This window comes from Ochotona curzoniae, unplaced genomic scaffold (assembly GCF_017591425.1).
Source record: "Ochotona curzoniae isolate NIBS_2020 unplaced genomic scaffold, NIBS_Ocur_1.0 contig_3622, whole genome shotgun sequence".
NCBI lineage: Eukaryota > Metazoa > Chordata > Mammalia > Lagomorpha > Ochotonidae > Ochotona > Ochotona curzoniae.
This window is the reverse complement of record NW_024465926.1, coordinates 25,844,594-25,872,425: the sequence shown is the minus strand read 5'-3', so window position 1 is coordinate 25,872,425 and position 27,832 is coordinate 25,844,594. Positions and strand designations below refer to the sequence as shown.

Here is a 27,832-nt window from a genome sequence, read left to right as displayed (position 1 = left end):
TTTAAAAATGTGTTTGCAGTTTGATCTCTCCCCTTAACTGATCCATGCAGAGGAGAGGCTGTTTAGAATCGGAGACTCTGCTGTCTGTGTCCTTCTCAACTTCTTTAGAGTACTCCCTTTTAAAGACTCTGTCTTCCTTTGTTTCCGGGATCATTTTCTTCAGGCTGATTCTTTTCTTTGTTGATCTGTTAAGCGACTGTTTATTGAGTACATCCTGTGTGCCAGGCATTCTTCCAGGCACAGAGATTACAGTGGCACAGAGAAGTAGACATGGCCCTTGCCCCTTTTGAGTTTAAATCAGGTGGTTAAGATAGACATGATTTAAGCAATGACTGAGCCTGCTAATGGTGATGAGCCTAATGATTAGCCTGCTAATCACCGAGCATCACAATGGTGAGGATGCAGCAAGAGCACAGCTTTTGGATGTACTTCGGTGGGGTTACTTCAGGGTGCTAGAATGATTCACTGAGAAAGTGACCTGTGCCTAGGTTTGTTACAGGAGTGGAAGGGAGCAGAAGATACTTTTAGACAGAGAGAATGGCGTTTGTAAAGGCCTGATGGGGGAATGTGTGATGTGCCAAGGTCTATGAAGAACCAGAGGACCTGGAACACAGAGAGGGGAATAGCATTTTCTCCAATGAGAATGGAGAGACAACAGAACCAGGCCACATGAAGCCTGCAGTGCTCCGTGGAAGGAAATAGGGAGCTGCTGAAGGGTTTTCAGTAAAGAATGCTATAACTAAGCTTGTCTTTTCAAAAGATCATTCTGGCTGCAGGACAGACAGTGGATTCAAGTGGGAACTGTGTGAATGCGAGGACGTTATTGGATCCTGTGGCAGGTCCCAGTAATAGATTATAGTAGCTGGGACTATACATGGGGAAGAAAGGGAGAGGAGTGGATGGAAAGAAGAGAATCGAAAGGACAGACCAAAAAAAAAAAAAAGTGAGAATCAAGAAAGATATCAGTGAAAACTCCTGTTTTTCTGGCTAGCAGTGTTAACTAGTGAGAGAGAAAGTTGATGAATTGTTTTTAATATGTTGAGTTCATGTGTCCCATTGAAGATGTTGAGTTGCTGAGTTGTCACGTAGGCAGCTGGATGTACAGATCTGGAGCTTAGAAGAAAAATAAAAACTGGAGAAATAAACTTTTATATTACCTGAGGACAGAGTGGGGATGGAAGGCATAAGTTAAGACTGAATCTTAAGAAACTTAATGACTGGGTTTAGAAGAGAAGTCATCAAAAGACATATAAAAACTGCCGAGAGGGACATGGGTGAACCAAGAGCCCCAGATCCAAAAGCCGTGGGGCAAGTGGACAGTGAAGTGAGGTGCAGACCACACAGTGCCCTTGTGGGGTTAGCGCCCAGGTCATTGACAACCTTGGTCAGTTTTTTTTTTTAAGATTTATTTTTATAATTTTTTTATTGGAAAGGCGGATATACAGAGAGGAGAGACAGAGAGGAAGATCTTCCGTCCGATGATTCACTCCCCAAGTGAGCGCAACGGCCGATGCTATGCCGATCCGAAGCCAGGAGACTCCTCCTGGTCTCCCACGCGGGTGCAGGGTCCCAAAGCTCTGGGCCGTCCTCCACTGCTTTCCCGGGCCACAGGCAGGGAGCTGGAAGGGAAGCGGGACTGCCGGGATAGAACCGGCGCCCATATGGGATCCCGAGCGTGCAAGGTGAGGACTTAACCACTTGCGCCACCGTGCCGGGCCCCCTTGGTCAGTTTTGTCAGAGGCTGGACTGGACTGTGCCAGGGAATCGGGAGTGAGGAAGGGCAGATGTGAGTCCAGCTGCTTGACACAGAATTGTGGAACCCATCCTGGACTTTGTCCCTTTCATAAATCCTAAGTAATTGTCACAGAGTCCTGTGGGTTTTCCCCTTCAGTGTCGTCAGAGTCGTCCCCGTCGATTCATTTCTGCCTTAGTCTCTCCTGTGACCACGACCTTAGTTCAGATCCTTCGTTTCTTCCTGTCTGGATTAACATAGTGGCCAAACCTCTGTTCCTGCCTCCGTCTGTTTCCTTTCAATTTGTTCTGCACAGCAACCATCGGCAGCAGCATCTGTATTTTCACCACCATAATTGCAATGACATTTCTTGCCCACTTCATACATTGATTTGATCCTCATAATAACTTACTGTTTCGTTAGAGTGGTTGAATAACTTAGCCAAGATCACACAGCCATAGGAGTCGAATCAGTGTTCCAGCCCAGGTCTGTTGGACGCCAGCATGCATGCTTGTATTCACTGCACGACGGCCCTCTTCATTTTCCTCGCAGAGTGCTTTTTCTGACAGAGAATGTGTTCTGTCCTGATTCTCCTTTGCTTAATATGTATTAGGATTTCACTGGTGCCGGAAGGCAGACATTGAAGTTTTTTTGCCATGTTGGACTCTTGCACTGTGACCCCTTATCCATCTCTTTCCCTTGCCCTCAGCTGGAGCCCTTCTTGGGATGTGGTGTGTACTGCTCTGACTGGCCAGAAGTCCCCCTGCTCTTGCAGCTCCATGGCCTGCTTCTACTTACCTCTCAAGTCTCAGCCTCTTTAGTTTATCCAGAAACCCTTTCTTTCCTCTCCCACTTCCCCTCGTTTGGATCAGGAGTCATCAAACTGGTTTGTTTACTTGCCAGATTATGTCCTAATGTCTTTCACAGGCTTGATCTATAGTAGATTTAGTAATTGTGGGCAAGCTGAATGGAAATCAGAATGTTCTGTACAATTCTATGATGACTTTGTGGTGATCATATGGATTTAGTTATAGGATCAGACACATTCACCGTGGTAATAGTGGAAATCTGCTGTTAAGTTCAGGTTGGATGCTCATATTGGAAGTGATTTGAGTGAGGAGTCTTTCCTTTTGTCTTCTCTTTGCCTTTAATCTACACTGAGTGGGACAGTGAAGACAGGTGGTCAGGGCTTTAATCCTCAAGAATTCTTCCTATTTTTTAAAAAAGGATGTAGATCTTATTTCTGACTCCAGCTTCCTGCTTGAAGGCAGGCAGTGAACTCTGGAGACAGTGGTGACAGCCCAAGCGGTTGAATTCCTGCCACTCGTATGGCGAGCTTGGCTTGAATTCTTGGCTCCTGTCATTGGCCTGGCCCAGGTCCAGCTATTAGGTGCATATGGGTAGTGAACAACTAGATGGGAGCTCCTCTCTTGCAACTTCTCAAGTAAATAAAACTTTTTGAAAAAGAAACCTAACATAAAAGAGTTCTTGCCAGCCATAAGGCAGCAGGCTGGTTAGATCGCGCTGCTGTCTCCTGTTAGGCTGCCTTGGTAAGAGGTGGCCTGGGTGTGCCTGGCAAGGTCCTTTGGTGAAGTACAGCCCCCCTCTCTTTCTGGGTCATTACTGGCAGATTTGGGGATGCTTTTGCTGTGTAGTGACTTCTTTCTAAGTTTTAAACTATGAAATCTATATGTTATTTTTCAGTTTATACTGTAATTTTTTTTTATTCATAATACAGATTCTGTATTGCAGGAGAATATTCCTACCCTATTGATTCTAGTAGAATTTGGTATAATGTTGCATAAAACCTTCATGAAATAATAGTGGTCCTTTAAGACCTATATGAAAATTGTTTAGGTCTTCATTATTAAGTTAGAAAATAGAAATAATTTAGTTGTAGGAGAGCATTGTAGTTATTTTTACTTATATATTTAAAGAAATTTTCTCTATAATATTTTATTCACTTTTCTCACTTTTTTTTCTGTTACAAATATTTCTTTGAATAAGTGGCTATACTGATTGCTCCAGATTCAATTGTGGTAAAGACAAAAACTAACAAAATTGCTGTTCTTGTGCAGCTTATATTTCATAGATTGTATGGTAGGTAACAGTACACATGGACAAGATAATAGTTGATTGTGATATGTGCAGGGGAGGAAATGAAGCAGATGGTACAAGCAGGTGGGGTTGGAAAGGACTCTTTGAGGAGAGGGTATTTGGGCTGAGGCCTGATGAGAAGTCTGAGCCGGCCAGGGTGAGGTTGGTGAGAACATTCCAGACAGAGGAGATGGTACAGGCAAGGGCCTTGAGGCAGGGAGACATATTTGAGAAACAGGAGACAGGCCTGAGTGGTCAGAGCTCTGCAAACAAGGCCAAGAATTGTCTGAAATGAGTTTGGTTAGCTAGGCAGGGAACTAGATCATTCAGGAGCTCAGAAATCTAGGTAAGAAGTTTGGTACTTACTCTAAGAACAACAGGTGATTTTATGCGTGAGAATGATACGGGAGCGCTTCATATCCTTAAATTTTGAAAGGATTTTGCTAGCTGTCGTATGATGAATAGATTGGGAAGGTGCTGGCTGTGGAGTGGGAGATAAAAGTACCTTGGGTTAAGGAGTTAATGGTCGATGTTAAGAAAAATGGACACGTTTTAGATAGAAACAACAGTACTTGTTTGGGGGATTAGAGTTTGAGAAAGGAAAGAATACTTTATTTAAGATATCAGACTAAATGTTACTATTGAAGAACTTGAAGTAGACATAGAGAACAGTAGGTATATATGTGATGGGTATCTTTGAAGGCACTGCTCACTTTAAGCATTTACCATCTCCTTTGAGTTCTTTCATCACTGCCTTTGCTACAATCATCTTAAATATCTTTTCTTTTGTTTTATTTATTTGTGTTTTAATTAATTTTTTGTTTTATTTTTATAATCGTCTTAAATGTAATATTTTATAATTCTCTTGCTTCTCATCATGTTTACCACTAAGCTTTGTGTTCCTCAACAGTACACTGTTATCTCCTCATGTTTTTGAGCTTGATATCACATTTCATGCATTATGTAATTCAGTGTCTCACTCACCATGAAGTTCCTAAGTTTCATCCAGGTTAGAGTAGTACGATTGTAATTTTTGCTTTCATCACTGTTTCTGTAGTATCTCATGATATGAATATACCACAATTTAATTATCTATTTGGCCATTCATGGGCGTTTGAATTGTTTTTATTTTCTTGGTGTTACTATCAGCTGTGTAACTTACATTTTTACACATGTCTAGGGCATATAAATAGGAGTAGCGTTACTAGGTAATGGGCCATATGCGTCTTTCCTTTACTAAATGTTGCCGCGTTGTTTTCCAAGGAAGTTATACCCCCACAGCTTGGGTGTGCTGGAGGAGCCCGCTCTCTGGTTCATAGATGGCCACCTTTTCTGCATATCTTCCCTCATGGAAGGGGGAAGGGCACTCTCAGGTTCCCTGTATAAGGGTCCTAATGTCACTCCTGAGGGTCTTGCCCTGGTGGCCTGTTCGCTTCCATATGCCCTCATGCTGGAGATCAGGTTCCAGGGCATGACCGAGAGGGCAGGTGTCACTCTCTCCCACATCGTGAGGGGTGTCAGTTGCGTCTCAGCCTTACCAGCAGTCGATACTCTAAGACCTTTGTTCTGAAATGAGATCTGTTGGTTTGGCTTTCATTGATCTATGTATCAGTAAGGACAAGAATCATCTCATTGATTTGCTGGTGGTTTGGTTGTCTTCTGTGAACTGCCTTTTGGAGGTGTTTTAAAATCTACTTTTCTCTCTATTTTCTTTTTGTGTGTTTTTTTTTTTAGCTGTTTACAAATATCTTTAAAGTTCTAGTTCTTTGTCACCTGTATGTATTACAGATGTTTTCTTCTCGTTTGTGGCTCTTTCACTCTAGCTGGCTGGCTGTTAATGAGCAAGGGGTTGTTAATATCGCGTGGTCATATTATTTTAGTAAATTTTCATGATTTTATGCATCTGTTTAAGAAATTTCTCTCTGTTTGGAAGTTATCTAGCTTTCCAAGTTTATGATACTGCCTGCCACGTTTGTTTTTAAGCTTGCTGGAGTGAATTTTTGTGCAGAGTATGAGCAGGATCCAGTCTGACCTTTGCTGGAATGTCAGGGTAGCCAGGGATCTCAACTCTGTTAACAAGTTCAGCCTTTCCCTTCCGATGTGCCTGTGGCGTTGTGCTAGGCGTTTTAGGGGAGTGGCTATGCACTATGGCTGTCTCTCCTGTGTGTGTGTATAATGTTTTTGTGTTTTCTTCTGGCTTTGGTTTTTTTTTATGTATTTGTTTTCTCTTTCATTCACGTCTGTCTTTTATTTATTCTTACTTGCTTTTGGGGTGTTCTAGTCTTTCCATAAGTTCTATGCTACATCCTTTAATAATTAGCTTTTGTTTTCTAAAATAAATTAGCAAGTCTGTAAATTTGCTCTGTAAGTGTTGCTTCACCTGGGTCTGTGAATATTCTTTCTTTTTCTATTTTTCCTCTGTCTTTATTTTGACAACATAGTACTTTTTTTGTGGGTCCATCAACTGTTTAGAAATATTTGTTTATCTTTTGCCATTAGTTTGTACTGTTTCTCACTTATCTTATAGGCAGTGAACATGTCCGACATGATTCAGTACTTTTTTTTTGGTTCGGACAGCTGCATGGCATTGACTGAGGTGGAAAAGGGTGGCCACTGGGAGGAGAAGTGAGAGCGCCATCTTGGAGATAGGCCTGCCTGTGGGATCCCAGTACAGAGGCTCAGTGGGCAGCAGGCCTGGCTCTGTGTGTTCCTTTTCAGAAACAGAAGGCATAATAATCTTCTCCAATGAACTTCTCTTGCAGTTGCAGAAGACCCTGCGAAGTCGCTCACAGAGCTCTCTCCAGACTACGGCCATTCCTCACCGCCCCTGCAGCCTCCGTCCATGAACTCCTTGCCCAGCGAGAACAGATTTCACTCTTTACCGTTCAGTCTGAACAAGATGAACACCAATGAAAGCATCGGTCACAATTCACTTTCTCTGTCAGTTCAGTCCGTGTTGGGAGAGCTAAACAATGCCCCAGTCCAGGAGAGCCCACCCCTGCCTATGTCTTCCAGCAATTCACATGGTCTGGAAGTGGGTTCACTGGCGGAGGTGAAAGAGAACCCACCCTTCTATGGGGTAATCCGCTGGATTGGTCAGCCTCCAGGACTCAATGACGTACTAGCTGGACTGGAACTGGTAATTTAAAAAAAAATTATTTCTTTTTTTAAATAATCTTACTTAGTTGATTAGGGTAGAGAGGGTCAAGGGCTACAGGAAAGTGGGCAATACCATCGTTTCCACACTAATATCATTTTTGTGCCTGTATCTGGGGTCAGGGGAGAAACAAAGGGTCAAGTCCCACCCAGCCTCCCACCCATCCCAGGTCCCCGACGTGAGGCACGCTCTGAGGGTCCTGCTCAAGCAGTTTTGACAGTTCAACAGGTCTGAATCGCTGCCAGTCTCGCCATTCCAATTGCGATGAAACCTATTCAGAATCCACTGGCTGACATGGTCTCTTCATGGTTGGGGTTCTGAGATCAGCAGTTCAGTTAGAGGGATCTCCAAAGAAACTTCATCTGAGATGATCCCAAACCTGATTCTTGTGTGTGCTTGCCAGTACAGGGTCTGGCACAGTCCGTCACCCCAATCAGCTTATGCACATGCTGGTCATTGCAATTGCTGGGTCAGTTCTGTTTTCCAGCCCTGTCTTCCACTTGAACCAATGGGTGTTATAGTCCAGCTTGATCCTACCCACTTCATACTCGGTCCTCACACAAACCAGTGGGAGCTGCAGCCTGGTTGCTTTTGTTATGATTAAGTTTTTTTAAAAGAGAAATTTTCCATTCTCTGGTTCGCTCCCCGGAGGCCTGCACTGGCCAGGGCTAGGCTGAGGCTAGGCTGAAGCCAGGAGCCAAAAACTCCATTGGGGTCTGCCTTTTGGGTGTAAGGGAACCCAGGCACTTGGGCATCATCTGCTGCCTTCCCAGGCACATTAACAGGAGGCTGGGTCAGAAACAGGGCAGCCAGAACTTGAGCTGGTACTCCAATATGGAATTGTATCCCAAATGGTATCCCATATGATATCGAATATGGGATTGTGGTGTACCTGTGGACACCTGCTGTGTCACAACATCACGAATATTGCTTTTGGGGTAAGAGAGTTGTTAAAACACTTGATCTTCATCCTCTTCTCTTACTTTAATACTCGTGGAAATGATACAGAAAAGTCAGTTAACCAGCGGAAGGTTTAAGCATGTAATCTGAAAGGACATGTGTTGAGGACTCCGTGCTGGAGCAAGGAATTGGTTAGTTAGAGTGTTAGTGTGAAGAGGGGACTCCGAGAAAGGATCGACTGGGAGCAAGTGTTGACAACTTTAGTTCTTTGTATTCTGTCTTGCAAGATGCAGCATGGCACAAGTGGACGTGTTTGTTTTCCAGGAGGACGAATGTGCAGGCTGCACCGATGGGACCTTCAGGGGCACCCGGTATTTCACCTGTGCCTTGAAGAAGGCACTGTTTGTCAAACTCAAGAGCTGCAGGCCTGACTCCAGGTTTGCTTCCCTGCAGCCCGTCTCCAATCAGATCGAGCGCTGTAACTCTTTAGGTATTTGGATGCTCTTGCTTTACCTGACATCCAGAATGACTCCCGTTCTCATCTCATAGCCCTCCGCATTAGGTGCTAGTGACAGTGTTTACATGATTATTTGGTTTAGACAAAACTGGATTATTCTAAGAGGGGACATGTTAAAAAATGCGTTAGTTTGTGAAAGTGTTTGGAACTTGAAAACAGTGGGGATTACTTTTTACTGTTGATTACAGACTTCTAATTTTCTGGATTTAGTAAAGCAGAAAGTAAAGTGTCACCTGTCAGGCACTGACTTCCCCTCAATATGTGAAGAATGTCAGTAAGCACGGGCCATGAAGACGTGGTCAGATGGGTGGGGGGTGAGGTTGCCATCACTTGTCTCAGGTGGCGGGTCCTGATGCTGTGCCTTCCCAGTTCTGGGCTGTAGGGGCAAAGCATCCTGATGGTTTAGCAGGTGTCCACAGGAAAGCCATCTATGTGAAAGTAATAAAATCATATTTTGAAATTTTTCTTATTTTTCAGACTTTAAGTCATCTTCAGTTACATGATAAAAAGTATTGGGGAAGCAAATATTTTACTGAGCATATATCTTACACATTACTCAATATCATTTTTATTAATTGTGGAAGAAGTGAGTTCAAAAGTAGCATTTTTTTATATGCCACACTGGATAACAGTTTACCAAAAATGAAGAATTGAACTTTGTATCAAAATACCGAAATATATTTTTCAATGAATAAATATGTGTGGGATACCTATTTAATAGTTTAAAATAATTGCAATTTTTTTTTCTTTTTCAGCATTTGGAGGCTACTTAAGTGAAGTAGTAGAAGAAAACACTCCTCCAAAAATGGAGAAAGAAGGTTTAGAGATAATGATTGGCAAGAAGAAAGGGATCCAGGGTCATTACAACTCTTGTTACTTAGACTCAACCTTGTTCTGGTAAGTATAAAATTAATGCAGGAGGCTCACACCCTGCCTTGGGGGAACAGTGATTTTGTGTGCATGTGTGTGTGTGTGTGTGTGTAGATGTGACAGAAATTGCAAACCGCCCCTGGATGACCAGGGTTCAGGACAGAAAGGGAGATTGGCTTTGGCTTTGCTCTTTTTTTTTTTAATGTAGAACTTATTTTCTATTTATTTGAAAGGCAGAGTTAGAGAGAGTAGAGAAGGAGGAAAGAGAGAGAGAGGTCTTGCATCCACTGACTCATTCCCCTTATGGTCCAAGTAGCCAGAGCAGCCAGGAGGCTGGAGCCTCTCCCGGGTCTCTCACGAGGGGCCCAAGCACTTGGACCATCCTCCGCTGCTTTCCCAGAAACCTTAGCAGGGAGCTGGATAGGAAGTGGAGCAGTAAGAACTTTAACCACTGCCCATGTGGGATGCTGCTGTCTCAGAGACTTAACCTGCTACACCACAAGGCTGGCTACAAGATTTGCTTTTTCATAATACTGTGTTTCTTTGGAAGCATTTGAATGTTTATCTCATGTACCTACATCTGAACATGAATATGTAAAGAAAATAATGGCTGTTGAGTAAGTTGAATGATATCATTACAAGTGAAAGCCATAGGGGAAATCATATGACTGAAGAGAATAAGTACCGTCTGTGAACAAACCAAGTAACATGACAAGCAGTGAGCTGTCGCTGCAGAAGCTGTGTTGTGGGAGGCAGAGGCAAGCATAACAATTGCTTTATCTGAAAAAATTGGTTTCTTTGGAAATACTGTCACTTTCATATATGCAATTCTTCTTCCAAAAGTGGATTAACTTAAAATCTTTAGGCTTTGAATATTGAATCAAGAACCCTTGGGCTATAAGGCTTGTCCATTGCCAGTTAAATGACGTGTGGCCTGCCAGCTCTGCCCAGCCCTGTTGTGATCCTGGGAAGGTGCTGGGAAGGTGGTACAGGCTCACAGGTTCACAGGTGGAGAGAACAGAACTCATGGGCCTTTTTATTGGAAGGATACTTAAAAAAAAAAAAAAGATTTATTTTCATTGGAAAGGCAGATCAGCTTTATGGAGAGGAGAGACAGAGAGAAATAACTTCCATTAGCTGATTCATGCCCCAAAAGGCTGCAGTGGCCGTAGCTGAGCCAGTCCAAAGTCAGGACCCAGGAGCTTCTTCCAGGTCCAATGCGGGTGCAGAGTCTCGAGACCTTGGGCCGTCCTCTACTGCTTTCCCAGGCCACCAGCAGGGAACTGGATGGGAAGTGGAGCAGCTGGGTCATGAACCGGCGCCTATATAGGATGCTGGTGCTTGAAAGTTGAAGGTTCAGCTGTTCAGCCATCATGCCAGCATGGCAGGATATTTTCAGTTTCTCAGATTTATTGATTAAAAACAAGACTTGCAGCTCTGAAATGCTGTTGTTTAGATTTTCTGGGGGGGGGGGCGGGAAACAGTCTGTTTTTAGCCAAATGTTCTTTTTCTTTGATATTTGTAAATTCATTCCTTAGTCACTTGGGTTTTTAACATTTAAGGAAAGCTAGATCTTTGCAAAAGGACTTGAGGAGTGAGAGAAGTATGAGTTTGGATGCGTTTATCATGAGAAGAAATTTCCAGCTCCCTTTGTGGCTTGGCTCAGATTTGGGAACCTTCTTTTAACTTCTGCAAACAAATTTTCTGTGTTAAAATATTGTAGGCAACTCTGTCCTTGCACACTGTACTTAAAAAGAAAAGAATTATTTATTTTTATTGGAATATCAGATATACAGAGAGGAGGAAACACAGAGAAGAAACTCTTCCATTGACTGATTCACTCTCCAAGTGGCCACAATGGGTGGAGCTGAGTCAATCTGAAGCCAGGAGCCAGGAGCCAGGAGCCCTCTTTGGGTCTCCCTTGCGGGTGCACGGGCCCAAGGCTTTGGGCCATCCTCGACTGCTTTCCCAGGTCACAAGCAGGGAGCTGGATTGGAAGTGGAGCTGCTGGGATTAGAACTGGTGCCTGTATGGGATCATGGCGTGTTCAAGGAGAGGACTTTAGCTGCTAGCGTAGCTACCGTGCCAGGCCCTGACACCGTACCTTGTTGGTATTAATGTTCCCTTTAATGTTCCGTGGTGTAGAAGCATAGGACTCTCCACTAGGGTCTTGGTTTGTGCACCTCTGTTCTTTTTGCTTTATCTTCCCTGGTCTTTGTTTCTTTGCCTCTTCTGGCTCTTTTTAGAAGCTCTTTCTTGAAAATATGTTTAGTGCCTGAGGAAAAATATTTCTTTTATTTTGCAGCTTATTTGCTTTTAGTTCTGTTCTGGACACTGTGTTACTGAGACCCAAAGAGAAAAATGATGTTGAATATTACAGTGAGACTCAAGAGCTTCTGAGGACAGAAATTGTTAATCCTCTGCGAATGTAAGTGAAGATAATCGTGGTAGAAGCATTTTACTCTTCAGTGATCAGCTGTCTGCTGGTTTTTTCTGTTTGGTGCAGTGATAACTTAATCCTCTTGCTTTCATGTGATGAACAACAAGCAGAATTTAGTTTTTTGGTGAAATACTAATTTTTAAGAACTTTTGACCCTTACTCTGCTTATTTAACACACTTAAATTTGATCCAAGTGTGGAAGTGAGTGCATTCTGAGAAGTTATCGAAGCATTTCTGGTTGCAGCTTGAGTTGTGGTTTCTCTGAGAAGCCTGGGACCAGGTGTGCTGCAGCTTTTGGGGTTGTTCTGACTTTGGAATATTTGCATAAGCTTCACTGGCTGAGCATCCCTGGTGTGAACATTTGAAATCCCCAATATCCCTTTAAATTTTGAAGCAGTTCAGATTTTGACCTTTTTTAGGAGTGCTTGATCCATGCTCCAGTTTAGCTGTTGAAGTACATTTGGCCAACAGTGACTGCTAGTCTCTGGGACCCGTCTTCAGAAACAGCAACACGACTGCTAACAGCAAGCATGCTTTTTAGTTGAATTGGTGTAGTCTGGCTTTTTAGACTTTTTTTTTTTTCTGTAAAAAATGGAACAAATAGAATTTTCTTGTTACTTTTATCCTGGGTACAGATGAGTTGTAGTGCAGTAAGATATTTATTGGTTAAAGGAATATATTAAGGCCTCCCCACCCTGCCTTTAAAAATGATTCTGAGATGACCCTTTGACCTAGCATTGTTTTAAAAATTAATTTATTCGTTTGAAGGACAGAGTGATAGAAAGAGAGGGAAAGAAAGAAACCTCCCATCTGCTGGTTCCCACTCCTCAGATGGCTGTCCTGGCCCAAATGCCAACCTAAAGCCTGAGCCAGGAACTCTGACCCGGTCTCCATGTAGGAGGCAGGGTCCCAAGCTCTTGAGCCATCCTCTGCTCTCCCAGGTGCCTTAGCAGGGAGCTGGACCATAGGTAGGATACCCAGGACTGGAGAACTGGAAATGGTGTGGGATGCAAGCATCGCAAGTGATGACTTAATGCCCTGTCCCACCGTGTCAGTCCCTGGTACAATCTTTGCCACTGCTGCACCAGAATGCCAGTCTATGTTGAGCATTCCCACTGACCTGCTCTTTTACTGGGCTAGAGAAGAGGACAGCATATGCAGACAAATTTACTGGCTTATATCTTTTGTTTTCTTTAAATCCTAGAATGGACCTGTGATTATGTCACCCTCTAAGATGACCATGAGTCAATTTTCACATCAGATTCAGATTATTTTGTCTGATGCAACTTTTTAGGCATACATTTTTTTTTTCTTTTCAAGTGATTGATACTAGGATAAGACAGGACAAGTACAAAACTCTAGGAAAAGCTGTCCCTCTTTTCCTGCCTCCAGTTTGATAGGAATTCTGTGAATACCGTTGTTCTCACCGCCTGCAGTCAGGATGGCCTGTGGATCACGAGTGCTGTGTTGGCAGCAGTCACACCTGTGTTACAACTGGCATGGTTTATTCACTCCCGGGGCCTCTGCTTTCTCCACTGCAAGCCTCTCGTGGGTGGAGTCCCCTTCTTTTTCCTTATGCACTTCGTTTTCCCGGTGGCTAGCCTGTTAGATGAGCATGCCAGCAGGTGCCCAGCACACGCTCGCTGCACAGGGCTAGCAGCTGAAGGGCTGGTTACCCTGAGAAATGGCTGCTCCCACTGGCTGCTTCTCACCTACTTTCCGGAAGATCATCATGGCCATCACATTTTCTCCTGAGGTCCTTTTCAGTTGACAGTTTTGTGTGGGATTGACACTAAACTGAATGTGACCTAAATTCTGACAATGAAAGGTACACAATATTTAATTATGCTGGTTGGGCTGCAGGTTTGACATTTTTAATTGACTAATTCTCTTTGCCATTTCTTTTGGTTGGCTAGTTTATCCATTGGTATAAATAATGACTTTCTCACAACTGTTTATTCCATTTTATAAAATAAAATATTTCATTCCTTAACCAAAAGTTACTTAAAAAGTTAACACTAACTTTTGAAAATATTTTTGCCTTATGTTATTAAGGTATCTGGGATAAATTCTGTTTCTATATTTTTAATTTTTCAAACCTCAGGAAGTATGTAATTGGATTCTTCAAATGATTCTTAATTTATTGATTTATGACATGTTGGAATTATATAAAAATTGAGTGGTAGTTAAAAAGTTATATAATTTAGTATGTGTGTCAATATCAGCTAACTAATCGTCTTTTGTGAACATAGATACGGATATGTGTGTGCCACAAAAATTATGAAATTGAGGAAAATACTTGAAAAAGTTGAGGCTGCATCAGGATTTACCTCGGAAGAAAAAGGTGACTGTCTTTTTAGTTGTGTATGCATTAGAAATACATAAAGGTGTATTTATATGCAAATTATTAGCTGACATGTGTGTCTCTTAAATTGGAAATTGATTTCTAAGTAATGTACAACTTTGTCCCCTTTGAAAGTCAGCTCCTACTTCTAAACGTAAATGAGCTCTTTGAAGAGTGTAGGTTCTCACACCTAGAGGAGTAAAGGCGCAGCTCTCCTCCCAGAGCAGAGGTATTCAGACTTGGTCTTTCAGCAGTGAAAGAATTTGTTTTCCCACTTACCTTTTCTTGTTATAGATGAAAGTTAAAAAAAAATAATGGCTGGTTAGGATGAAGTTTATGCCAAGAGAGAAGTGTTTTAGTCTCCTTGGCTAATGCATTTACTCCAGGATTCAGTGGTGAGTTTGTCAGCAACGCTTGATAAGCAGCTGCAGCAGAGGGTTAGATAGAGGACTACACCACAAAGCCTATTTCAGGTTTTATTTCACATATTCTAAGCACCCCCCCCCAAGATAAGGAAATAGTTTCACTCAATGTAAATTGTTGTATTCTTTGATATGTGAAAAAATGAGAATAAAATGGAGACAAAAGTCCTTTTTTTTTTTATCTTGTTTTTGTCAAACTGAAAGAGGTTTATATCATAGCCTTTAATTATACTTTGTAGTTTTCCTTTGTCAGGAAAACTTGAAATCTCTGTCTTTTTTTTTTTTTTTAAAGATGTACTTATTTTTATTGGAAAGGCAGATCTATAGAGAGGAGAGACAGAGAGAAAGATTCTTCAATCAGACATTTGCTGGTTCACTCCCCAAATGGCCTCTATGGCTGGAGCTAAGCTGATCTGAAGCCAGGAGCCAGGAGCTTCTTCTGAGTCTCCCATTCGCGTGCAGAATCCCAAGGCTTTGGGCCGTTCTCTACTGCTTCTCCAAGCCATAAGCAGGGAATCTGGGCCAGAAGAGGAGCACCCAGGTATAGAACTGGCACCAGATGGGATGCCATTGCTTAAAAATGGAGGATTACCCTGGTGAGCCATGGCACTGGCCCCAAAAGACATGCTTTTAATTGAAAGAGTATTGCATGTATAAAGTATTTAAATAAGACATAAATTTCGCTATTGAATGACTTAAAATTTTTTGTCTGTAACCTTTTTTTTTAATTTCTTCTAGATCCTGAAGAGTTCTTGAATATCCTGTTTCATCATATTTTAAGGGTAGAACCATTGTTAAAAATAAGGTAATTTTTGAATTGTTATATAAGCAGTAAAAAAAAAAAGGTCTTATTTCCACTGCCATCAGTCAGTAGAAATGGCTTCTTTAGTGATTAGCTAGCGTTGTATTCTTCAGAGCTCTTTGTATACTGGACAACTATAAATGCAAATTGATATTAATCATTACATAGTGCCATCCTTAACTGGAACAAGTTCAATGTGAATTTGTATTTTTGATTTAACCCTAGTTGTAAATATTGCAAATTACTTTGAAATGAAATTGAGGATACATATTTTTTAAATTAATGGACCTTTTCAGATGCTCTCATTCTATTCTAATCACTGTGAGAGTGTTGTTTTTTGCCTACCTTTCAGAGAATTAATTGAGGCTTAAATTAGCTCTTTTGTTCTCAGTTCTGTAACTCATTTTTTTCCCTCGACAAGTTGAATGAAAGCCTGGAGTTTAACACAGTCAAGTTCTTAGTGAGATGCTCTAAATGTGGCTGAATTTTCCATACACTTTGAATGTTTGCAGTTGAGATGGTAAACCTTTTTACATTTCAGCCTGGGTTTCTCTGTTGAAAACCTTGGTAGTATGCTTTTACTTCCCAGAAAGCTAGTTATAGACAAATACACATGCCTGCTGTTGTCTTACTCGATGTTGCTTGTTGTCATTATTGGCTGGATGAATGAGAAGATGGATGTGGGACCAGTGCCACAAGCATAGTTGGGTATTGTTTGGGAAGTTTAAGAAAATTAAATAGTATATAACACATAAACATCCATGAGTAGGAATGTATGCACATATGTAAATCTTATATATATATGTATGCACACATACACACAAACACACACACATACACACAGATATACACACATACTCACATACACACAGATATACACATACATACACACATACACACACATACATACACACATGCACACATACGCATACACACATACATACACACATGCACACATACGCATACACACAGATATACACACATACACACATACACACAGATACATACACACATACTCACATACACACGTACACACACATACACAGATATACACATACATACACACATACACACATATAAAAGCTTCAATTTTCTGGTTCACTCCCCACAAAATGGCCACAGTGGTTGGGTCAGGCTGACTCCAAGGCTGGAAGCTGACTACTCAGTCCAAGAGTTTAGAATGGGTTGCAGAAACCCAAGGACTTGAGCCATCAGCACTGCATCCCAGGGTCTGCATGAGCAGGTCATTGGAGTCAGGAGCCACCGTACTGACCCTTGGCACTCTTGGTTTGGGACAGGAGAACACTACCCAGCATCCTAACCTCCCCAAGGAGGGTCTATTTATTACCTGTTAAAAAATAGTATCCATCTATGTGCATATAAAAGTCCTAGAATTAGCTAGAAAATAAGAGTTTGTACTTTAGCCATGTAAAAAAAGGACCATGGATAAACAAATAACACTTCTATATATTGTTAAGCAGAATTGTTAAGGAATAATTTCATACTGTGTGAACATATAATAAAATGCCAAGGATAGTGACTTTCTGAGGTATACTTTTAAAAACTTTTACATAGAGCTAAAGGATGATTTGATTAATTATTGAAGATAATTCAATATTAAGAAGATTGCATGCTTCAAAGATGTTATTTTTATAACATAATTTGGACATAGGCATTTAGATCTGAATTGATTTTAAAATTCTCTATAAAAATGAGCTGTATGAAAATATTAAAGGATTCCTGCAAATAATTCTAAGATATACAGACAGAGAAATAGGCATTAAAATAGGATGTGCCAAAATTAGAAGTATGGATAAACAGAACCAAATAGAAAGCTCAGAAATAGAACTAACTGTATGTAGAATTTCAAGTAACTTGCAAGTCAGCCTTCAGAACAAATCACAAAGAAAAGATGTGCCAATACATGATGGAAGAAATGTAGCAGGCACTTTGGAAGAAAAAGAAATTTTCACATTTCCTCTTAAAGAGGTAAATCCCAGGTGCTTTAAGAAGTTGTTTTCATCATTGTTTGTTTCCTGGGAAGCCCAGCATACTTAATGGTTGCAATCCCCTCCAGTAAGTGACCCAGGTCAAACTCTGAGGGCACTGAGGGCTGACTTACCTCTAGGACCACCTCCAAGTCTAAAGGCCTTCCTTGTGAAGTTTGAAGGACCCTGGCAAGTTCCTAATCTGACCCCTTCTGACCCCAAAGCAACCTCTTCATATAGAGGATTACTGTTGAAAGTCATAGAATAGGGATAGGCTTTAGTTGTCCTGACTCTCCTCGGAATTCAGCTTCCTGCAAATACGCAGCCTAGGAAGCAACAGGTGATGGCTCAAGTTCTTGGACACCCACACACCTGCTGGAGCACCGGAGACCCAGATGGAGTTCTGGGATCCTGGCTTTGGCCTGGCCCAACCCTGACTGTTACAAACATTTGGGGAGTAAACCAGTAAACCAGCAGATGAATAATCTACCTACTTTTCTGCCTTTTAAGTGACAACAACAAAAAAATTTTAAAAATTATAAGATGGTATTTTAAGTTAACCCATTTATTTTTTTCCAAGTGTCAATCTTCCCCCTCCAGTACTAACCTTTCTTTCTGACTGGGGGAAAGTCAGCTGCTACAGCCAATAGGAAGATAATTGCCTTAAAAACCTGAAGTAATGAACAGAACTAAAAAAAAAAAAAAAAAAACAAAACTAAGCTAGGTATTATTAAATGATAAAAGAGACAAAAGCAAGACTGAATACCTGAAGTCAACAAGCAAAAATAGGATTTCCAGAAATAGAAAATATACCCTGGGTGGCGGGGGCACCTTACTGGGTATGCTCAGCTGGAGAGAGGACTGTTTGTTTGGAAGATGGAGCCCCCTAAAGCACCTTGGATAAAAAAAATTGGGAAACAGGAAAGAAGCTAAGATGCAGGGAAGGTGGATGGTTTCAGAGGAGACACCAAAGAGACAGGGAAGGAGCAGTTTCAAGAGGTAATAGCTGATGAACTTTCAGAAGTTTGAACAGATTCACATTCTAAGAATAATGCTGTGCAGAATTCCTGAGCAGAAAGAACTAGGACAGACTTGCCACTGGGAGACGTCGTACATGATGTACTTCAATGAGACAGAGCTGAATTTAGAATGAAGGAGTGGGTTGCCAGAAACAAGGAAAGAATCAAGAAATTGGGAAATTTCTCATTTCAAAAGCAATACGGATGGTGGTAATCCTAGTGAGTATTGATGTGTGCAATGTTAAAGGTTAGGTGCAGCTAAAATGAGAGCCACTACCTAACAATGGGGTGATGGAGATCGGGTGTTCCAAGCAAGATGGGCTAACACCAGCAACAAGAAAAGGGGAGACTCTCCAGGTGGTGCCGTGCGTGCCCCTCACTGTAGGACATGGCGTGGATATCCCCAGCACATGGCTGGGTCGTGTCTGCGTCACGTTCCACATTTCTTCATGACCCAGCATCTGTGAAGAATTGTAGTGCATACTGATCACATTCACAGTGAAAAATGGACTAAAATTTTACAAATCCATGAGTGTGTCTGTCATCTCAGTAAGCACAGTTGCATCCCTTCTGCTTCAGAGGAACGTTAGCACCTCAGGTGCACACTGCCCTTGCACAGTAGCCTTCCAGAACGGCACTGGTGCAGTCTGCCTGGTGGCCGTGCACCTGCCCCGTGCCTGTGCCCCACCCTCGGTTCTGCTCCTGCTCTCTCCTGGTTTTACTGCTCATTCACTGCTCACTCCTACTCCTTGCTGCTTTCTTCATTTCCTGTCTTACTTGGTTCCTGTTCATTTTCTGTTATTAAACCTTTTCTGCTTTTTGGCTGCCAAAGAAAACCTCTGGCCTTTGTGTTATCATCTGTTTTATTTGTGTTGGTTCTTCAACATCTCCTGCTTTGTTCTCCGAATGTGTTTCTTGTGGAGAATAAGTTGCCCTGAGAGGCTGAGGGTGTCTGCAACCCGTGCTGTGCATTACTGTGACTTTATCATCAAAGCGGTTCAATATTGCTCCCCTCAGATCTTGAACTATACATACATTCTGAGTCTATTTCAGAATGTACCCTGCTAAAAGTATAAACACTTACAGCTTAATAATCCCTTTGGTAGAGTTAGTCTGAAAGATGAATGCCACTCAGAGGTGAAAAGAAGGCCAATTTCAATAAAGGGTGGCAGTGTGGCGTGTTGTAACAGGGAGGGGCTTGCTGGATATTTGTTGAATAAATGAGCAGCCATTGTAAGAGAACGCATGCTGTGGCAGAGAAGAGCGCATGGCTGTGGGACCCCTGGGCCAATCCACAGCTTTACTCCTGCCTTTCTGGCAAGCCCTGGCCCTTCCCAAGGTCTCAGGGCCTTTGGTTTAGAACTGCAAAGGTCTAGCAGGTCTTCTAAGAAGGTTGAGGCTTGGAAAAATTTGTTTTCCTGTCTCTCAAGCATTAAGTGCAAGTTACTGCCTTCTAGATCTGGGCAGTGAAGTTGAACTAAGTGCTTTTTAGCTTCTGGTTTTTTACTGTTCACACAGTACTTCTTGATTAGGGATTTAACAAAAAGATTTCAATAACTTCATGGAAATGTGCGCATCTTTTCATTTCATTTTCCTGTGAATTTTTTGGAATTCCTGAATATTCCATTATTTTTCTCCTGATCACTAAGAGAACTTTCCAATACAGAAACTAAAGCAGGAGTTTATTCAGAGGTGCTTGCGCATAAGTACATTTAACATACAATTACTTCTTTGGTGAAACTGAGGGAAAGCCACACCGTTGATTTCATAGCTTTGCTGTTCTCAGACATTGCTGGAACAAAGTTCACATTGTGAGAATCATTCAACGAGTTGTATGTGGGCTTGACTTTTCTTTTCTCCCTGGTTTTAGATCAGCAGGTCAAAAAGTACAAGATTGTTACTTCTACCAGATTTTTATGGAGAAAAATGAGAAGGTTGGCGTCCCCACCATCCAGCAGTTGTTGGAATGGTCCTTCATCAACAGTAACCTGAAGTTCGCAGAGGTGAGTGGTGCTTGTTCCCTGTGCTGTATCCGGACGTCCTCAGGCTCCTGACGAGCAGGTGCATCCCACAGCTGTCGCTTTTAGCCAGCTGAGAGCAGTGTGAGACACACACTGGTAAGAAAACACATGTTCGTAAGTACGTGTGTCTGTGAGCATGTCCTTAGGGAAGATGCCTTAGAACCAATATTGAACTGCTTGGATTCGGGATGCCAGAAAAAAAACACCAAGCCATTAAACTGTTAAAACCATTGGTTTAAACTAATTAGTTTAAAGCAAATAGGAAGATTTAATGTTTTTTTTTTAAATAATTACCCAAGTATATTATCCAAATATATAAAAAGAGAATGTTTTATTTTTCCCTTTCATTAAGAAACCAGTGATCCATAAAGTAATATCTATTGGTTTGTTAATGGACACTTAATTATTTTTCTTTTGCCATCTACTGATTCTGATTTAGTAGCTTCATGACGTAATAGCATAGACTTGTGGCTTATTTTTATTATTTAATTTATGTTATTCATTTCTGAAAGAATATCTTGTCGCTCATTTGTTGAACCGTAACAAACTAGAGTCCTGGTACGATGATAGTTTCATTTTTATATCTGCAAAAGCAGGTTTCTTTTTTCAAAACTCTAATTAAATATTTGCATAAACCCAGAGTGGAAAATGGTCATTCCGTTGTTGGGTTCTGAGAACTGTGAACTTCCTGGCTTGCTGTGCCTGAGCGAGCCTGGGCTGCTGGAGACCTGGGACTTGTTGGTGTCCTGCCCCTGCACTCCACGTGCGCTGCGGGTCCTGGGTGACAGGCTGCCACCATGTTCCCAGAACTCCCCACTTGGCTTGACAGCTATGGCTAGTTCAGTTTCACGGGGAAGACTTTCCAAGCATTTTGGTTCTAAAATTCTGTCTCCTCTTTCTAGGCACCGTCATGTCTGATTATTCAGATGCCTCGGTTTGGAAAAGACTTTAAATTATTCAAAAAAATATTTCCTTCTCTGGAATTAAATATAACTGATTTACTTGAAGACAGTAAGTATACAATTGTTTTACAGGCTTTGATTATTTGTGTATGGAAATAGGCTGTCAGGTCAGTCTCATTACTTGTGAACAAGAGTCCTACGGGATAAACATCTTTTGGAAGTCTAGTTTTCATTGCTGCAATCATTGCACATCTGAGGGAGGCAGTATACGGCGTGTCTACAGGGCCAACTCTGTGTCTGCAGCACTGAAAGTATTAAGTCAGGAATTGTCACTCTGGGAATTTATTCTTAGAAAATGATCAAGAGAAAAGCATTTCATAAGCACATATTCTCATTGTCATATGACTAAGAAGTTAGGAACGACACGACAGGGGACTAGTTAAAGGGCTTGTATGTCTGAATAATGAAACTACTGCCAATACAGTTTATGTTTCTGAAAATCCATGTGCGTGAAAATGATCATGATGTCACTAAGTGAGCAAGTAAGCGCCTTGAGGACATTATGGAGAGGGCTGTGACATCCCTGACTGTGTGTGCACATACGTAGTTATCGCTCGTTGGAGAAATTCACTGTCATATGCATAGCTTTCTTTTCTTTTCTTTTTTTTTTTTTTTTTTTGTCCTGCTGACTGTAGATACTTTTTGGTTTTTGTTCTCTTTCCTATTTTATATGCTGGGATTTTCATCAATGGCTATTTTGTGAGCACAGGACAGTGCTCTATAATATGTAGGAGAAGTGTCAATGGACCACAGAAACTGTCTTTAAAGATGTTCTAGATCAAAACAAAACAAAACAACACAACAACAACAACAACAACAACAACAAAACCCTAGCTTAAAGTTTAAGAGGATAGGGGGATAGAATGCTACCCCTTTGAAGGCTTGCTCTCCATGGTGGGCTGGGCATTGAGCCTAGCATAAGACGCCTGCGTAGTGTGCTTGAGTGCCCAGCTTCAGTACTGACCTGGGCTTCCTGCTGCTGTGGACCTGGAGAGGCAGCAGCGATGAGGAAGATGTCAGCCCAGCCTTGGCCGTCACGGACATCTGGAGCATGAACCAACAGAGGGCAGCTCTCCCTGACTTGCTGCCTTTGAGATAATTACAATAAAACGTTAACTTTTAGACATTTTAAATGAAGGAACACTTTGTGGAAGGCCCCTTACATGCCCACCCACTCCTACTGTTGCAGCTCCCAGGCAGTGTCGAATCTGTGGAGGGCTCGCCATGTATGAGTGTAGAGAATGCTACGATGACCCGGACATCTCAGCTGGAAAAATCAAGCAGTTTTGTAAAACCTGCAATACCCAGGTAAGTTTACTATCATGGAAGGAGTAGCCTCTTGCTGAATGCTAAGTTGTTTGCCATCTGTGGCAGATTTCATATTTTTGAAGTCTTCTGATGTCATCCAAACTTTAAAAGGATTCATAACAGAAGGCTGTCTTCACACCCCTTCTGACGGCTGAATTCATGGAGTCGGTGAAGTTCTTAGCTGCACGTTATCAGGGATGGAGGCAAGGAGAGGGGGCACGGCCATTCATATGCAGCCATTCAGCTCATTCCTTCTCTTCTCACTCTGCCCCTTGTAGGTCCACCTTCACCCCAAGAGGCTGAATCATAAATACAACCCAGTGTCGCTCCCCAAAGACTTGCCTGACTGGGACTGGAGACATGGCTGCATCCCCTGCCAGAAGATGGAGCTGTTCGCTGTGCTCTGCATAGAGACGAGCCACTACGTGGCCTTTGTGAAATACGGGAAGGACGACTCTGCCTGGCTGTTCTTTGACAGCATGGCCGACCGGGACGGTATGTCCGAGGCCTGCCTGCTGCACGCGGCAGCCTTTTCCTCTTGAAAATGCGAAATACCTGACTTGAGGACTGAGAGAGTCTGCTCTCAGGCCCTGTCAGGTGTGTGAACCGCTGTGGCATCTACCTGCCAGGTTGTCTGGGATTCCTGACATCATTCACCTGCATCCTGGTAGGATGGGCGTTACCCCCACGCTGCTGTTGCTAAGGCAGAGTGAAGCCTGTGATGCTAGCATCGCCATATGCGCTGGTTTGTGTCTCAGCTGTACCACTTCCAGTCCAGCTCCTTGCTAATGGCCAGGGGAAAACTGGAAGAAGGCTCAAGTGCCTGGGCCTCTGCCACCCACCCAGGGAACTCAGCTGAAGCTACTGGCTCCTGAGTTCAGCTTGGCCCAAGCTGGCTGTTGTGGACAGCAGGGGCGTAAACCAGCAAATGAAAGAACCCCCTCTCTCTGCTTCCCTCCCTCCCTCTCTGTAACTTTTTAAGAATAAATAACTAAATCATAAAAAAGACAAGACAATAAAGGCTGAGAACAGTGAGCCAAGCATGGAGCATGAAGGCCAGGCAGCACCTTATGGGAGGAAGAAAGCCGGGGCAGTGAGAGGGTAAGGCGTTGCTTGGGATACCCTCATCCTGGGTCCCGGTGGCTGGGGTCAAGGCCAGCGCTGCTCCAGATTCCAGCTTCCTGCCAGTGCGGATCTTGGGGACAGCAGGTGACAGCTCAAGTCGCTGGGGCTTTGCCTTCTGTGTATGAGGCCTGCATTAGATCCTGGCTCTAAGATGTGGGCTGGCCCAGACCTGGCTATTACAGTCTCTCTCTCTTCCCCTTCTCTCTCTCTCTATCTCTCTCTCGGTCCCATCATTCCTCTTTTGGTGGAAGGTATCTAAGGGTACATAGCTGATGTTCCCTACTCCATCTTTCGGATCCTGGTAAAGACCTATGTTGTCTTCCAAATGACAGAAGCTAAGTGTATCAGCAAACATCCCCTTTGGAAAATTGAGCCTGTTTTGCATTCAGTGTGTTTCTTCCTGAAATGTGGAATATGTTGCACTCGGTAGGCCGTGTTCCAGGGTAGTCAGTCATTACTTTAGGAATACTTGATAAGCCCCGGGGGCTGGTGTGTTTTATAAATGATGTGAGTATGTAACGGCTATATCTCTGTCTGTCTGGAGTTTACAGGTTGAGACCAGCCCCAGGAAAGGTTTTAACTTCCCAGCTGTGTTGTTCTTCTTACACCTGTTTTTCCTTTACCACTTTCTATATTCCAAGTTCCTAGAGCCTCTAAACCCCTGAGAAAAGTGCTAGCCTCTTGACCAGGGGCCCAGACTCTCAGCCAAGTATGCTCAGCTCTCAGTCACGTGGGCGGCAGAGCCCTGCCCCGCGTGTGAATGTGCTCCCATTGGCATCCGCACGTGTGAACACAGGCGTCTCAGACTTGGGAAGAGGCCATTGGAAGATCCGCATCACTGAGAACTCTAATGAAGCCCTGAAACCACACACTTAGAGCGGCATCGTAGTCTTGGAGATATGCAACATGCTGGGCTATTTCCAGTTGAAAGGCAGATTTACAGAGAGGAGAGAAAGAAAAAGATCTCCCATCTGCTGGTTCACTTGCCAGGTGGTTGCAATGCCAGAGGTGATCCAAAGCCAGGAGCCAGGAGCTTGTTCCAGGTCTTCCATGCAGGCACAGGGGCATGAAGCCATCCTCCACTGCTCTCCTAGGTCATAAACAAGGAGCCTGATGGGAAGTGGAGCAGCTCGGACATGAACCGGTGCCCATCTGGGATGTGTTTGCAGGTGGAGGATTAACCTGATGAGCCATGTGCACATGTTTTTAAAAGGAGGGAAAACATAGGGACTGGTGTTGTACTTGCTGCCTGAGATACCAACATCCCATTTGGGTGCCAGTATTGGGTCCCAGCTGTTCCACTTCCAGCAGCAGATGGCCTAACTGCTTGGGCCTGGCACCCATGTGGGAGGTCTGGATGAAGCTCCTGACTTTGACCTTGTCCAGCCCTGACTACTGCAGCCAGCTGGAGAGGGAAATAACAGATGGAAGATCTCTCTCCATCTCCCCCCCCCCCCCAACTCTGACCTTAAAATAAAAATAAATAGCTATTTTTTAAATGAGAGGAAATATAATAGGACTCCTTTTAAAAACATTTCATTCTTTGTGTGAGAGATAAACACATACAAAGTTCACTGCTGGTTTAATCCTTACATGCCCACAACAGTCAGGGCTAGGCCAGTCCAAAGCTTGGCACCAGGAACTCGGACTAAGCCTCCCATGCCAGGGACTGAGTCACCTGAGCCATCACCCTTGCCACCCAGTGTCCACGTTAGCAGGAAGCCGGAGTCGGGAGCTGGGAACCGAACCCCGGTACTCTGATATGGGAGGTAGATCTCTTAACCGCTAGGCTAACCACTGACTTTAGCAGCGTCCGTTGTACTGGACCTGCTCTAAATTGCACAGTGTCATGGTGATGTGTGCTGTGGTACTTGTATGGTCTGGGAAGGGATGTGGAGATTGCTGAGTGCATGTTTGCCTGTAACGTTAGTCCTGGATGAATACGGAGGGCTTTATTCAGGTTGTGTTTCCTTTTTACCAATTGTGTTCACTGTTGGTCCCAGAATCCTTTAAGAAGCCGAGAAATGTCAACTGACAATGAGGGAGCCGTTGCTGGGTGGCAGGCCTGTGGGGCAGGCCAGTGGGTGAGTGTCTTCCACTAAGACAGCTCTTGGTCTCTGTCACAGGGGGTCAGAACGGCTTCAACATCCCTCAGGTCACGCCGTGCCCGGAAGTCGGAGAGTATTTGAAGATGTCCCCAGAAGACCTGCACTCCCTGGACTCACGGAGGATCCAGGGCTGCGCACGAAGACTCCTCTGTGACGCCTACATGTGCATGTACCAGAGTCCCACCATGAGCCTGTACAAGTGATTGCCGGGGGACCCCAGGGCACACGTCTCCTGGAGCTGACCTTGTGCTGACCGTCCATTGCCGGCAATGGATGTCTTCGTGGTGGTGACCCCTCCGGACGGGATTCCTGTGTTCCACAAACACACTGCTTTTGTGTTACTGAAGTATTTAATAAGAAGCATTTTGCACTCTAGAAAGTATGTTTGTGTTGGTTTTTTTTAAAAAAAGTCTAAATGAAGTTATTAATACCTAAAGCTTTAAGTTAAGTGCATTGGTCACATATTTTTCGAAGCATACAATTTTGATTGTGACAGTTTCAAACCTCTTTAGTCCATTGAGAATGTAAATAAACACGTCTTCTTTATGGACCAACAATATGAAATCATTTTTCCTTTGTAGCTATCGGTTGCCCGGTGCGAGAGAGCATTTGGTTTAATTGAGAGTCTACTTTGAGGCATGTTCTTAGAGATGTGCTAAACTCGACTTGTGAATTCTCTCCTGTGCAGCGCTCAACTCCTGCATGTGCAATCCGCCCAGCTTCCATGTGGCTCAACAGTGGCCCGGAAGTACTAGCTCCCCCTAGCGGTGTGGTGTTCTCTCTGTGTTCTGGTTCTGAGATGAGTTAGTGATTCTGTCGTGACAAATCCCTTTCTGGTGGAACCTTCCTGAAGGATCGGGGCATCCAGGAAGTGGTCATCTTGCTGACCAGCAGCTCACAACATCTCTGTCTTCAAGGCTGTCTATTTTATACAGCAGGACACAGCACCCTTTATGAAGAAATTAGCATGATAAGCAAATAATATATCCTTAAACACACAGTCACTTTAAAAAAAACCTTAATTGGGCACGTAAAGTCTAAGATTAGAATGTCACTGAAGAGATGTGTTGCTGATTTGAACCTCTACTCTTTTAAGTTTGACTCTTGGGAACCTGGGGTGGCTCAGCCGGCCAGGACCCTCGCTGAAGTTGGTTCGGTTTCCTTTGTACCAGTTATGACTCCGAGCTTTTGCCGCAGTGGTAGCAGCAGCTTCGTCCTTCAGACGAACTGAGCTGGGTAGAAATGTCTTCTTTGATAGCATGCACCCCTGCCCATTCTCCCTGCACCTCCTGTCCCCCCACCCACCCCTTGTGTGTGTATGTGTGTGCGTGGACAGAGCTGTAGCCGATCAGTGTCAGTGCCGTGGGGTGTCTCTTCGCTGAGTGTTGTTTTGTGCTGGTGTTGTCTTTCTGGACTGACTTCCCAAACCTGCAGACAGACAGACAGAAGGATGGTCATGTGTCCCTGGCATAGGGCCCCTCCCTAGGGCAGCGACGGGCTCTGTAGCAGAAGGAGTCATTGTGGTCACCTGTTTAAAGGCACTCTGACCCTTTGGTTTGATTAGTCCATCGAGTCCTCTTTATTAGCTGTATGGGTCCTATTAAGGTACCCAGACTCATCTTGTGATTTTTTTTTCTACAGTTTAGAACTGAAAAAATGCACATGGTTCACACTGACACCCTTAGATTGGGGTGGAGAGGGGATGCTGGCCCTGGTCAGGCGAAGACCTGAGAAATGACCTGGCTGAAGTCGGTTCCAGCCACCGCTATCTAGAAGTCAGTCAGCATGTTATAACATGTAGAATAAGAAATGTGATGAGGGAGCTTGTGGATAGGATTTTTAAAGGAAGGGCTGGCAGATAAAGCCACTGTGTGTGATGCCAGCATCCCATATGGGTGCTGGGTCAAGTTCTGGCTGTTCCTTGCTAATGCAGCTGGGAAGGCCCAAATGCTTGGGCCCAGCACCCATGTGCGAGACCTGGAAGAAGTTTCTGGCTCCTGGCTTTGGCCTGGCCCAGTCC

The 27,832-nt window shown here is 43.3% G+C and overlaps 1 protein-coding gene across 6 annotated transcripts in view; it reads left to right on the top strand.

The window, feature by feature from the left end:
* The window catches only part of CYLD (CYLD lysine 63 deubiquitinase), a 59,208-nt gene extending 32,839 nt beyond the window's left edge, over positions 1-26,369 (top strand). For all 6 annotated transcript variants that reach the window (XM_040982723.1, XM_040982720.1, XM_040982721.1 and 3 more), the window contains 11 exons: positions 6,592-6,968; positions 8,211-8,376; positions 9,159-9,300; positions 11,579-11,701; positions 13,966-14,057; positions 15,218-15,284; positions 20,159-20,291; positions 21,212-21,320; positions 22,461-22,579; positions 22,858-23,074; positions 25,831-26,369. In XM_040982723.1, coding sequence (XP_040838657.1) covers positions 6,592-6,968; positions 8,211-8,376; positions 9,159-9,300; positions 11,579-11,701; positions 13,966-14,057; positions 15,218-15,284; positions 20,159-20,291; positions 21,212-21,320; positions 22,461-22,579; positions 22,858-23,074; positions 25,831-26,015 — 1,730 coding nt within the window. In that variant the 3' untranslated portion in view covers positions 26,016-26,369. The remainder of the gene's footprint in view (positions 1-6,591; positions 6,969-8,210; positions 8,377-9,158; positions 9,301-11,578; positions 11,702-13,965; positions 14,058-15,217; positions 15,285-20,158; positions 20,292-21,211; positions 21,321-22,460; positions 22,580-22,857; positions 23,075-25,830) is intronic.
* Positions 26,370-27,832: the final 1,463 nt, after the last annotated feature.